Here is a 14,990-nt window from a genome sequence, read left to right as displayed (position 1 = left end):
AAAAGGCTAAAAGGTCTAAGAAATTGTCAACAATAGATGAATTCAAGAAAAGTATACTTCAAAACCAATAAACCACTAATACTGGTGAATATAAAGTTAATATTATTAGGTGATTCCCCCCCCAATAAATTCATAACAATTATTGGATGAGTCTTCAGTTTTATTACAAAAATGAAGATGATCAGTTTGATCAAAATGAAAGCTTGCTCACAAGTTTTACATGAGTATTCCAAATACAAAGTCTCCTGAAACAACAGTTTTGATATGATTTTCATTTTTTTAAAGGGATGCAAACATTCCATTTCCTCATTTATAATCTCTATGCCAAGACAATATTTTAATAGGTATCTTCTGCTGTTCGATCCAAATTCACAAGGATAATTGAACCACACAGACAATATCTTGTCAGCAAAGGTTAAAAAGCCATTTTTTTTTTTAAGGAGGAGGTAAATCCTTAATACCCAGCCCTTATGTATTTTCAGAGTCTTGTACTACACTGACATGATTTGCAGTCAGTTTTTTTCCCCTACCCTTAAGGCTACAAAACTCTGTTGCAAATGCATTGCAAAAGAATTCTAGACCACTTAATGCAAAAATCAAAAAAATAGTTCTCCAATAAAAAGTAAATTTTATAAATGGTAGGAAATAGTATCTGTGGTAAGCTACTAAGTGACATTTTCCCCTATTACTGAACAAATCATGTTACACAGAAACAGGGAAGACAAGTTATCAAATACAACAAGCTTATTATGCTATGTTTACATCCCTCATTAAAAAAAAATAATTTCAAACTTTTCACACACTCCATCTGATATTTAATTTTCCCATCAGGTTGGAGGGGGAGGATAATACTGTCCATAATTCCAAGGATTCTGATAATTGTACTGAAAGGAAAAAGCAAACATGTTAGCATACAAGAACTATGGCTGAGTTTTATATAGAAAAATGTAATTAAAGCAGGTATATTTAAGAAAACAAGCATGTGTTCACTGCTGAAATTCCAAGTCTTAACCAGAAGACAGTGTATTATATAATCTGCAACCGAAGCAAAGAGTTGTTTTTTCTAAAGGAAAAAAAAAAGACTATCCTAAATTTATGCATTTCTAATAACATCTATTAACAAAAAATTCAATTATAATTATGTAAACTCACTTGATACCAGGCACTATAATTATATGCAGCTTGATTTGCCTGTAAATCACCATCAATCATCTGTGTAGATGATGAAGTTGTATCTTCTGTGTGTGCTTTCTTTTCCTCTGGTTCTTCTGATCTAAATAAGGGTCAAAATGGAAACTTTCAGAATTCCCAGAGATAAGTACTTTTAACAAATGGATGAATGTCACCTGTGTACATTCATCTGACGTTCTTGACCACTCTGTTTTATATGATTTCAAATCATGAAAATAAATTACCACAACATGGAGGTAATAATTATCTTTAAAGGGATTTCCACAATGAAATGTCTTCTTTTAAGCATTCCTTCCTGATTCAGCAGGAAGTTACATACCCATTTTCTGCTTTCCTTTTTAAAGAATCCTGTTCTTTTAGGAGTGTTTGATGTTCATCATAAGCATTCAGAAGCCTGAGAGGGAAGGAAAAACAATCCTTTGGAATACATAAAAGCCAAACTTAAATTTTTAAAGTTTTTAAGTTATTTCCACTTAGGGAAACAAAAGCATGTTGCAATGAACATCCTTTTGGGAAAAAAAATGATCCAGCAGGCAAAACTGCCCCCAGCTACCTTTTCTCTGTTATTTGCTTTGGCAAACCACTGCCTTGCACTTTCCTTCTCAGTCCATGTGATTCAAATGAGGCTTCAGAGATACAGGCCTAGCCAATTACCTTACTACATATCTCTGACCAATGACTGGTTTAGAGGTGATCATGTGACTCAAACCAGGATTTCAGTAAGTCCCAGGATTTCTGACTGAGCTACTGAAAAAGTGCCTGTTCTCTGTACTACAATGGGCTAAAGCTGATGGGATACTGGCCAAGAGCTACCAGTTTTATTATTTGTAACACATGGAGAGAGCCCGACTAAGGAGCTATCACACAACAAAGTGACCTTGACAATATGTTTTCGTCCAATGCAACCACGAGTCCTGACAGTTACATAATTTGTATACTTTTGAGCTCTAACTTAACAATGCTTATTAAAGACACCTGCCACTAGTTAGGATAAAGTGTAAACTTCGGCCATGTGATAAACTGAATTAGAACTAAAATAAAACTGCAGTATAATTAGTTATCATCAATTAAAAAGATAATTTTTAATAAATAAAAAAATTAATGTGATATGTATTATAGGTCTCACCTGGAACTTAGAACTTCAAAAACAATGTCACTTGAAGCCAAACTGACTTTAAAATCATAATGATTTTGTTTTCCTTTTACCATTTTCTTTTTTTTTTTTTGAGCATGGAGTCCTAACCACTGGACCACCACGAAATGCCCTCCTTTTACCACTTTCTTAAATATTTTTTAGAAAGATGGCCTTATTTTTTAAGGTAATCAGAAACCTGAACACAGATAATTAACATTTCTGTGGAAATGACCTTGATGTTTACACGCATGTTCAACTTCCCTGGACAGCCTGCATATGTGCACAATTAACAGTAACACTGGTCCCAAAATATTCCAGGGGCAAAAACTGTCAATACCAGTAATCTCTGGTTCAGTGTTTACTCAACATAAAGGTCTTTAAATGGACTAATTTCCTTAAGACCTTTAACAACTCATGGGTTGGCAACAAGAGACTCAATATTCATATGAGAAAATCTGAAAACTGAGGAATACAAAATATTAAGTGAGAGTTAGGATTTAATCCTATACTTGTCTGACTTGAACATTAATTCTTACCAATTCATTACACTGCTACCTAAATTTCTAAGCAACTCATTTATTTTCCATATCACTCCCTTTTAAAATTTCAAATACAACAATCTTAGACCCGATACTCAGACCCTCCATAACTATATCTGCAAGGGCCTAATTGGCATCCTTGTGTCGAACCTCAGATTTGTCTGTATATTACTGCCAAATTTAAATATGTCATTCAATCTAATTCAAAACTCTAATAGCTTCCTACTGTCAACCGTGTACATGTGCTCAGAACTCAGTCTAGCTTTTAAGACACAGCACATTTAGCATCAAGCTTTTACCGCTTCATAAAACCCTCCAATCAAGCAGATGTTCTTCTACATGAACTTTAATTTGCTTCCACCATTTTATACTCTCCTTAGCTTATCAGAATCCAGTAATAACTAAATGAAGCCCCACCTCCTCTATGAAAGATGCCAAATACATTCTGTTCCAGAGAGATCACAGCCTTCTTTACAGTTATATGCTACCTCACATACTTATGTACAGCCTCTCTAGTCACCATACCATCCAACTAGACTAAAAGCTAGAATTACATACGCTATTTCTTTTGTATACTTTCTTCAGTACAAAACAAAAAGAAAACACATACAGCACATGAGGTGGTTAAGAACACAGGCTCCAAGCACTGAAATTGAAACTGTGATTAAAAACCTTCCAACAAACAAAAGCCCAGGACCAGATGGCTTCACAGGTGAATTCTATCAAACATTTAGAGAAGAGCTAACACCTATCCTTCTCAAACTCTTCCAAAACATAGCAGAGGGAGGAACACTCCCAAACTCATTCTACAAGACCACCATCACCCTGATACCAAAACCAGACAAAGATGTCACAAAGAAAGAAAACGACAGGCCAATATGATGAATACTGATGAACACAGATGCAAAAATCCTCAACAAAATACTAGCAAACAGAATCCAACAGCACATTAAAAGGATCATACACCATGATCAAGTGGGGTTTATCCCAGGAATGCAAGGATTCTTCAATATACGCAAATCAATCAATGTGATACACCATGTTAACAAATTGAAGGAGAAAAACCATATGATCATCTCAATAGATGCAGAGAAAGCTTTAGACAAAATTCAACACCCATTTATGATAAAAGCCCTGCAGAAAGTAGGCATAGAGGGAACTTTCCTCAACATAATAAAGGCCATATATGACAAACCCACAGTCAACATTGTCCTCAATAGTGAAAAACTGAAACCATTTCCACTAAGATCAGGAACAAGACAAGGTTGCCCACTCTCACCACTATTATTCAACATAGTTTTGGAAGTGTTAGCCACAGCAATCAGAGAAGACAAAGAAATAAAAGGAATCCAAATCGGAAAAGAAGTAAAGCTGTCACTATTTGCAGATGACATGATACTATACATAGAGAATCCTAAAGATGCTACCAGAAAACTCCTAGAGCTAATCAATGAATTTGGTAAAGTAGCAGGATACAAAATTAATGCACAGAAATCTCTTGCATTTCTATACACTAATGACGAAAAATCTGAAAGTGAAATTAAGAAAACACTCCCGTTTATCAATGCAACAAAAAGAATAAAATATCTAGGAATAAACCTACCTAAGGAGACAAAAGACCTGTATGCAGAAAATTATAAGACACTGATGAAAGAAATTAAAGATGATACAAATAGATGGAGAGATATACCATGTTCCTGGACTGGAAGAATCAACATTGTGAAAATGACTCTACTACCCAAAGCAATCTACAGATTCAATGCAATCCCTATCAAACTACCACTGGCATTTTTCACAGAACTAGAACAAAAAATTTCACAATTTGTATGGAAACACAAAAGACCCCGAATAGCCAAAGCAATCTTGAGAAGGAAAAATGGAGCTGGGGGAATCAGGCTCCCTGACTTCAGACTATATTACAAAGCTACAGTAATCAAGACAGTTTGGTACTGGCACAAAAACAGAAATATAGATCAATGGATCAGGATAGAAAGCCCAGAGATAAACCCACACACATATGGTCACCTTATCTTTGATAAAGGAGGCAAGCATATACAGTGGAGAAAAGACAGCCTCTTCAATAAGTGGTGCTGGGAAAATTGGACAGATACATGTAAAAGTATGAAATTAGAACACTCCCTGACACCATGCACAAAATAAACTCAAAATGGATTAAAGACCTAAGTGTAAGGCCAGACACTATCAAACTCTTAGAGGAAAACATAGGCAGAACACTCTATGACATACATCACAGCAAGATTCTTTTTGACCCAGCTCCCAGAGAAATGGAAATAAGAACACAAATAAACAAATGGGACCTAATGAAACTTCAAAGCTTTTGCACAGCAAAGGAAACCATAAACAAGACCAAAAGACAACCATCAGAATGGGAGAAAATATTTGCAAATGAAGCAACTGACAAAGGATTAATCTCCAAGATTTACAAGCAGCTCATGCAGCTCAATAACAAAAAAACGAACAACCCAATCCAAAAATGGGCAGAAGACCTAAATAGACATTTCTCCAAAGAAGATATACAGACTGCCAACAGACACATGAAAGAATGCTCAACATCATTAATCATTAGAGAAATGCAAATCAAAACTACAATGAGATATCATCTCACACCGGTCAGAATGGCCATCATCAAAAAATCTAGAAACAATAAATGCTGGAGAGGGTGTGGAGGAAAGGGAACACTCTTGCACTGCTGGTGGGAATGTAAATTGATACAGCCACTATGGAGAACAGTATGGAGGTTCCTTAAAAAACTAAAAATAGAACTACCATACGACCCAGCAATCCCACTACTGGGCATATACCCTGAGAAAACCATAGTTCAAAAAGAGTCATGTACCAAAATGTTCATTGCAGCTCTATTTACAATAGCCAGGACATGGAAGCAACCTAAATGTCCATCATCGGATGAATGGATAAAGAAGATGTGGCACATATATACAATGGAATATTACTCAGCCATAAAAAGAAATGAAATGGAGGTATTTGTAATGAGGTGGATGGAGTTAGAGTCTGTCATACAGAGTGAAGTAAGTCAGAAAGAGAAAAACAAATACAGTATGCTAACACATATATACGGAATCTAAGGGAAAAAAAAAAAAAAAAAGGCCATGAAGAACCTAGTGGCAAGACGGGAATAAAGACACAGACCTACTAGAGAATGGACTTGAGGATATGGGGAGGGGGTGGGGTGAGATGTGACACGGTGAGAGAGTGTCATGGACATATATACACTACCAAATGGAAAATAGATAGCTAGTGGGAAGCAGCCGCATAGCACAGGGAGATCAGCTCAGTGCTTTGTGACCACCTAGAGGGGTGGGATGGGGAGGGTGGGAGGGAGGGAGATGCAAGAGGGAAGAGATATGGGAACATATTGTATATGTATAACTGATTCACTTTGTTATAAAGCAGAAGCTAACACACCATTGTAAGGCAATTATACTTCAATAAAGATGTTTAAAAAAAAAAAAAAAAAAGAACACAGGCTCTGAAGTAGGTTCTAATCCCAGCTGCACAATGTAATAGCTAAGTGACCTTGGAAAAACTGCCTAATCTCTCTTTAAGCCTCTCTTTGTCTATTAAAAGACCAGTACCTCCTCCCCTCATTAGACTGTTAATGTACTTTACATTAGGTAATTATAAAACTTTTAATGTGCCAAGCACATATATACAGTTGTACTAAAATGTAACTCATATTAAATGTTTTTCAGTTTAATTAAAATCTTACTCAGCGGGCTTCCCTGGTGGCGCAGTGGTTGAGAATCTGCCTGCCAATGCAGGGGACACGGGTTCGAGCCCTGGTCTGGGAAGATCCCACATGCCGCAGAGCAACTAGGCCCGTGGGCCACAACTACTGAGCCTGCGCATCTGGAGCCTGTGCTCCGCAACAAGAGAGGCCGCAATAGTGAGAGGCCCACGCATCGCGATGAAGAGCGGCCCCCGCTTGCCGCAACTAGAGAAAGCCCTCGCACAGAAACGAAGACCCAACACAGCAATCAATCAATCAATCAATCAGTAAATAAATAAATAATCTTACTCAGCCATCAGAAATGTATACACACTTGCCTAACAGGAATTGGGGTATTTCCTTACTAGAACCAGGTAAGAAAGGAATGGCAGCAATGCTCTAATCAATATTTCTACTCTTCTATTTTGCAGATTTAAATTTTAAACTTGTCCTTTTCCCCACCCTCATCTTTTAGCCTTTTATAATGCATGAAGATGAGGTCATTAAGGCATGATCTGTAAAACCACACCCATCCTCTTCTCTAATCTGAGATGGCATTCCTATTCCAGAAAACCCCATCTACCTTTGGTGGTCTATATATTAAATGTTTCTGTGTTTCAGGGTTCAATCCTTCACCCATTTCCTTTTTCATAGAATTCCTGCCTCCTGCCTTCTCTCATCTACTCATTGTTTAAATTACCATGCTAAAGTTCTGAAAATAATTTTGAAGGAAAGACAAACCATATGTCCTCTCATTAAGCACATAGACATTTGCAAAACTGAATTTACCCCCACATATACCCAAGGAAAAAGAAACCTAGGAAACATTTTAAATTTAACAATATATTATTTTGTACTCATCATCAAATTCCCATCCAAAATTATCAGTGCTCTATTACTATTCAGATAGATAATAATATATACTTAAGATCTTACTTATTAACATCTGAACCAAAATCTTCAAGAAATTCCACTTTTCTCTGAGAAAATGTAATTCTCATTTTCATAGGTAATGAACCATGTATAGCTTTGTCAAAACAATTTAGGATATTTTCTTCATTTTGTTTGAGGTCACCACTATATTCCATTTCAAGTAAATTGAGGTATAACTTTGTGTTCTCCTGTGTAAAAAGCAGTACCAATTAATCATATTTCTAAGATATTTTGATTAGACCAGAGATATTTTAAATGCATTAATTTTTATGTCTCAACTTGAAAATTCAATATTGAAAATTGTATTAAAATGTAATTCATGTTAAATTTTTTCAGCATACATCTAATAAACAGGTAAAAAACACATTGGTAGGTAGAGACATCATCCTAGCATCTCCTAAACTATGCAAATTGTTAAATGCCAATAAATTAAAACCCTATATCCTATGTTGTGTTTAATGTAGCTTGACCTACCGTAACAAATATGAAGTAAAACATAAAAAAATGATCTCTACAGTTCCCAGTAATCTAAATCTTCACAACCATAATCTTCCTCAACTGCAGCTGGAAGCAAACCTCTTATAAACCTGTGTCTTAGACCTGTCATTAACCGAACATCTAAAAAATGAGAAATTTCCTAGACACTGTCTTTTGACATCAGTTGATATATAAAAGGAGAAAGGAGAATAATCTCACTGCTACATTTGCTACAATGTAGGCAACTGCCCAACTTTTGTTTATAAAGTGTTCTCAGGCCCTCTACTCTACTTAATAATCAATAAACTTGCCGTAAAATTTCTAAATGTGGAGAAAATAGAAAATCCAATAATGTTAATTTTCTCAACCCTTTAATGCGTAATAATTTGAAAATTTTTTAAAAGAATGGCAACATCAGTTTAGAGGGACTGTTGTCTTCATTTAGTAATAAAATATATTACATACAGACCAAACCTTTCATCATAGTTGCCAGAATGAAAACAACAACAAAAAAGACTACTTTTTTTTTTATGGAAGACATTCTAAAAAACACAAATACATACTTTGTCTCTTTCAATAGCTTCCAAAAGCACCTTTCTTGATTTTGGAAGGTTTTTTTGTATTTTGAAAAGATGCCGAGCTAGTTTGATAGCATAAAATGATGATTCATTATTTGATTTGGCATTTTTAATGGCTTCCTGAAGCAAACGTTCAGCTTCTTCCATATTTCCAAGCCGTCGTTCTAAACTTACTCTTCTCAAACGAACCATTGCCAATCCTAGAACACATTCTTCAAATGTTCTCAAGATATTCCTGGCTTCATTAATATTACCTAGAAATAGTAATTAAATGTTCATGCTTTTGTTTAAACTTATGAAATATCCTTTATGCCAGGTATTGGCAAATAACAGCCCACAGGCTAAATCCAGCCCTCTGGCTTTTTTTTTTTTTTTTTTTTGAAATGGAAAACAGCCATGTTCATTTTTTTATGTATTGTCTATGGCTATTTTGGAGCTACAATGGCAGAGTTGTTAGGAAAGAGACCATATGGCCTGCAAAGCCTAAAATATTTACTATCTGGCCCTTTATAGAAAAAGTTTACCTGACCTCTGCTTTACACCATCCCTCAAGACTCAATTCCTATAACTTTATCCTAAAGTAACTTAAATCCCAAAATATCAACTGAATTTCCTCATTCTTACCCTGCTGTTCCTCAAAAGCTGCCCAAAGCATATGCACCATGGGTTTCTTTGGGAGATGAATTGTGCAAGCTCTGCTGAAGACATGCCTCACTCCTTCAATGCTATGATTTTCCATATACTTGGCATACTACATACAGAAACAGAGGAAATACTGAATAATTTACAGTTGAACAAGCCATTAAATATGTGACAGAACGATAAAATTCTATTTTTAAACCCATTCAGCACCTTTATTGAACCACTAGACTAGTTTCTGTAAGGAAGGACGAAGAGAGGCAACGAGGTTGGCATATGCAGCAGTCAAATCTGGTTGCAAGCAGACCATCTCCTAATGCAACAGATATAGTTATATGAACAACATTCAACAGAAGTACAAAAAAGGTTAGTCACTAGATCAATGTTTATAATGTATTCAACTTTCAGAGCATATAATTTTCTTACCTTAATCCAAAACTCCTCATAGAGGGCACATGATATGACACATCTTTCAAAGAGAACCACAACACGTTCATGAGTCCCATTTTCAATTTCAAATTCTAAGTATTCTTTCCAGTTTTTCAGTTGTGCCTTTTCCAATGGTTTCACATGAAAATAAGGTCTTTTAATCTATAATAAAAGCATGACATGACAATGAAAGTAAACCAGTACCAACACCAAAATATGTATGACTATAGTAATACAAATTATTTAAATTATAAATACAATAATGAACCAAAAAATTTTAATCACCATATCTTATGATTAAAAAAACTTCTAAAATTAAAATCCCTTTAATTACTTAGGCTTTATAAATTGAAGGAACAGAATGTATTTTCCACTTACCCAGTCATTTTAACAGAACTACACAATTTTATGTTCAGAAAACTGTATTCTTTGCTGAGTATTTTAGAATTGAACAATTATACAACAGTAACAGAAAGCAGATCAGTGTCCATCCAAAGATGAATGGATAAAGATGATGTGGTATATATACACCAATGGAATACTACTCAGCCATAAAAAAGAACAAAATAATGCAATTTGCAACAACATAGATGCAACTAGAGATTATCATACTCAGTGAAGTTGGTCAGAAGGAGAAAGACAAATACCATTTGCTATCACTTATATGTGGAATCTAAAAAATAAAACAAACTAGTGAATATAACAACAAAAAAAAGGAAAGTAGATCAGTGGTTGCCTGGGGTAGGAGTGCGGTGTAGGTTACTGACTGAAAAGGGGTTCTGAGGTGACAGAGTACTTCTATATCCTGATTGTTGTGGTGATCACAATGCATATACATTTGTCAAAACTCATTTTACGAGCCAATCACAAAAAAACACATACTACATGATTCCATTCATGTGAAAAGCCAGAACAGGGAAACCTATAGGAACAGAAAGTAGGTTAGCGGTACCTAAGGGTTGGGAGTTGGGGGCAATAAGCAGATGAGGGAGTAGAGGGGTGAAAGCTAAAGAGTAAGGGCTTTCTTTTCGGGATGATGAAAATGTCCTAAAATTAACATTAATTAAATGTTCTAAAATTAACTGTATGTACCTATCTGTGAATATGTTAAGAACTACTGAACTGTACACTTTAAATGGGTGATCTATATATGGCATGTGAATTACATCTCAATAAAGATGTTTAAAAAAAACAGAAATAAAGAATTAGAATTCTGAAAAAAAAAAAAAAACACCTCATTTTACTGTACCTAAAATAGGTACATTTTGTTGTACATAAAACTCAATGAAACTGATTTTAAAAATTGAACAACTGTAATAAAATGGTTCAAATTAATAATGGAAAACTGATAATGGTAGCCATAAGTAGGACAAATATCTCATTACTTAAATAAGCAAAAATAAAAGGCAGAGACATCACTCAAAACTAAAAGAAAAATACATTACTCCTATATGCATTTTGAAGCCTATAATGACAATAACAAAAAAGCAAGCACTTACACCTTCTTCAAATGTCCACCTTTTACTAACTTCATGCTCATTATAATTAAACATTTCTTGATGAATTTCAATGATTCTATGTCTCATGTTTTCTATTTCAGTAATTAGCTAGGGAAGAAAAAAAATTTTAATCACACAAGTTATATACTAAAATTTTAAATATCACTGCTTACATTTAATTATCAACCACCCATACTATAGTCTTAGAATAGTGATGGGTTTTTAACCATTATCAATTATGTGCAAAGTACAATTAACAATACTGAAATCTGTGAAAGTATTTCCTAACAAACCACTTTCTCATATGCCTTTTTCAAAACAAAAAACAGGGCTAGTACATCACAACATAGGCCAAATAATCCTTCTAAGCTAACAGTTTCAGGTGTCTCATAGTAAAACACATTATCTATTCCAAATCAAACTAGCTAAAGAATTCCCACCTGCCTTAATCAGAAATTGATTTTATATGAGCTACAAGTCATACCACACATGCAGTCAAGGGACATAAAAGTTTAGTTTCTCATGCACTGAAAGATTTTTTTTAATAAGTCTGGTTACCTTTGCTGGATCAGTTATGTCTTCAATTCCTGACGGTAGATCATCACCAGGAGGACCATCATCACCACTATGCCCATTTACAGAAGCTAATTCCCTTCGCAGCTGAATAAACTGTTCACCAGTTAGAAGATCTCTAGGTAAGTTATTCTGTATATGTTCTTTAAATCTAAAGGAAAACAGTAAAAATACAAGCTCTATATATGAAGTATAATTTTAGATCCCATGTTACATTTCTACTACACATTACTCTTTCAAAGGAACTCTGATTTAAAGAAGCCAAAACACCACACCCTTTCTCCTTTTCTACAGTAACAACCTACCACTTGATAAAACAGTCTACAGACAACTTCATTTCCTTCCTGCCTTTGCAATGGAATGAAGAAGGCGTGGACAAGTCATACACTGAAATCCTACTTCTGTCCATTACTAATTATTTGACTTATAGGAAGTTTTTCCCTTCTCTAAATCTTGGTTTTCTCATCTGTCAAGTGACTAAAATTAAATACAGCAATCCATGTTTAAATTATAAATGATTACTTATAAATGATCAAAAATTTTTGCAGTTCCTTCCTCACCTACCAATTACTCCTGAATTCACGTGTCTGTGCCAAACACTCCAATGAAATTGCCCTAATTAAAGTCACCAAGTACCTCTTACATGCAAAATTAAATGGATACTTGTTTTATAGTACAGCCTCTATCCTAATAATGTCCTCAGTACTTAGGGCTGTTAACTAACCTTCCTTTTAGAACCTTCTTCACCCTGGGCTCCGAGTTACCACTTTCTTGGTTTTCCTCCAAGTCTCTGACTGCTCCTTGATTCCAGCCTGCCCCCAAATGCTAGTATGCCCAATGATTCCACTCTGCATTTTGTTCTCATCTATTTTTATATACTTTCTGTCCAATCTTACTAATACAGCTTGAAATAATAAGCATACTATGACTTTACAACTCTAACTTAAGCCCAAACCTTTTCCCTAAATTTCAGCTTAGTATATACAACTGCCAACACTCTGCATAAAGAAATATAGATTTTAAGCAAAGAGTGTTTTGAAAAACATGTCATTTATCTACACACACTAGTTTTTATATATATATATATACAGATTTTAATCAAAAACACCAAGTTGAGGAGCTAAAATATCTACACCATCTCAATTTGGAACCTTATATACAACATAAGTGTGTCACTTTCATCCACAAATCAACACCCTCAGCATTTCTAATCTTTTTTTTTTTAATATTTATTTAGGCTGCACAGGGTCTTGGTTGCAGCACGCAGGATCTTCGTTGCAGCATGTGGGATCTTCAGTTGCGGCATATCAACTTCTTAGTTGCAGCGTGTGGGATCTTTAGTTGCAGCATGCGGGCTTCATAGTTGCAGCATGCAGACTTCTTAGTTGTGGCATGCAAACTCTTAGTTGCAGCACGCGAACTCTTAGTTGCGGCACACGTGTGGGATCTAGTTCCCAGACCACGGATCGAACCCAGGCCCCCCGCATCAGGAGCGTGGAGTCTTACCCGCTGGACCACCAGGAAAGTCCCAACATTTCTAATCTTGATATTGTCAACCACTAAGTTGCCGAATCTCTTCCACCTACCTTCTCTCTTACATTCCACTGGATACTAGGTCCAATTTAGTCTACCTTCTAAATATGACTTCATGCCCTCCTCACTACTCAGCTAGATAAACATAAACCGGTCTTCCAGCCTCTAGTCTCACAGCTTCTAACCCCACCTCAATACTGCTATCAAAAATGTTATTAAAAAGTAAACATGAAAAATAAAATAGTAAACAGGATCATATACCACCCTGCCAAAATGACTTCAATGTTTACCCTGCATTCAGGTTAAAATCCAATCTCCTTGAAGTCTTTCATATTCTGACCTAGCCTCTGACCCAGACCTACCTCTTCAACCTAATTATCAGACATGGTTGTACATGTACCATATGCTCTAACCTTAAGAGATTTTTTCCCCAAGTTTCTTAAAATTGATTTAGGCTACTGACACCTGGATTTTTATGGATTTTAAGACTTTCACAGGGACTTCCCTGGCGGTCCAGGGGTTAAGACTCTGTGCTCCCAATGCAGGGGGCACAGGTTCAATCCCTGGTAGGGGAACTAAGATCCTGCATGCCGCATGGCATGGCCAAAAAAAAAAAAAAAAAAAAAAAACTTTCACAAACATATGTGAATAACATTGGAAACTAATTTAAATTTTGCAAAATCAATGAATACAGAGGCTTAACTTGACCTATTTTATCACCAGGAGAACAAAAATACAGATTGCCTTATTAAAAAAATTTTTAAATGAGGAAGTAACTCTCAAATGTGTAGTATGAAAATGAATAGATTTAATACTCAAATAAATATTAAAATTAAAAATTGTCAAGACATAGATAAGAAACTTGAAATAAGGTAAAACTGAAAAATAACTACTTATAGAACATAAATTTAAAATAACTGGACTTCCCTGGTGGCGCAGTGGTTAAGAATCCTCCTGCCAATGCAGGGGACACAGGTTCGAGCCCTGGTCCGGAAAGATCCCACATGCTGCGGATCAACTAAGCACCTGTGCCACAAGTACTGAGCCTGCGCTCTACAGCCTGCGAGCCACAACTACTGAGCCTGCGTGCCTAGAGCCCATGCTCCGCAACAAGAGAAGCCACCGCAGTGAGAAGCCTGCACACCACAACAAAGAGTAGCCCCTGCTTGCCACAACTAGAGAAAGTCCGTGAGCAGCAACAAAGACCCAACACAGCCAAAAAATAAATTAAAAAATAAAATACAATAAAAATAAATAAAATAAAATAATTGCCACATTATATATATAAACTTCTTTCACATGGTAATAAAATATGCATAATACTGAACAGTAATACTCCATTAGCTTTTTCTACTATAAAGCTAATTTATTCAATATAGAATGGCTGAGTGCCTAATACTGGGTTGGCCAAAAAGTTTGTTTGGGTTTTTCCGTAAAGGAAAATACCTATTCCTAGGTATTAAGGCCAAAAAGAATTAAAAATCCTCAGAAAATGACAGACGTGAGGATACAAGAGACATAAATTCAAAACAGTGTTATCAGTGCTAAGATAAATGAAATAAATGTAGGTAGAGTGCTGGCACAAAAGACAAAACAGACACTTCTGTTTAGGTGAACTGGAAAAAGTGTCACCGAGAAAACATTAAGCTGTATGGGTCTTAAGGAATATGAGTTCACCAGACAAATGGAAAGTGGAAAAGGTATTACAGTCATAAA

At 35.4% G+C, this 14,990-nt stretch overlaps 1 protein-coding gene and 1 non-coding gene across 4 annotated transcripts in view; both read right to left on the bottom strand.

The window, feature by feature from the left end:
- Positions 1-147: 147 nt before the first annotated feature.
- PRPF39 (pre-mRNA processing factor 39) overlaps positions 148-14,990 on the bottom strand; it is a 38,977-nt gene continuing 24,134 nt past the window's right edge. For all 3 annotated transcript variants that reach the window (XM_057542895.1, XM_057542896.1, XM_057542897.1), the window contains 9 exons: positions 11,727-11,892; positions 11,169-11,276; positions 9,667-9,831; positions 9,226-9,352; positions 8,587-8,855; positions 7,550-7,734; positions 1,511-1,585; positions 1,153-1,273; positions 148-884 (listed from right to left, as the gene is read on the bottom strand). In XM_057542895.1, coding sequence (XP_057398878.1) covers positions 828-884; positions 1,153-1,273; positions 1,511-1,585; positions 7,550-7,734; positions 8,587-8,855; positions 9,226-9,352; positions 9,667-9,831; positions 11,169-11,276; positions 11,727-11,892 — 1,273 coding nt within the window. In that variant the 3' untranslated portion in view covers positions 148-827. The remainder of the gene's footprint in view (positions 885-1,152; positions 1,274-1,510; positions 1,586-7,549; positions 7,735-8,586; positions 8,856-9,225; positions 9,353-9,666; positions 9,832-11,168; positions 11,277-11,726; positions 11,893-14,990) is intronic.
- Positions 8,430-8,515, bottom strand: LOC114237932 (small nucleolar RNA SNORD127). The gene has a single exon (XR_003623382.1). It is a non-coding gene; the product is annotated as a small nucleolar RNA SNORD127 (small nucleolar RNA).

This window comes from Balaenoptera acutorostrata, chromosome 3 (genome assembly GCF_949987535.1).
Source record: "Balaenoptera acutorostrata chromosome 3, mBalAcu1.1, whole genome shotgun sequence".
NCBI lineage: Eukaryota > Metazoa > Chordata > Mammalia > Artiodactyla > Balaenopteridae > Balaenoptera > Balaenoptera acutorostrata.
This window is presented reverse-complemented; position numbering and strand designations above follow the sequence as displayed.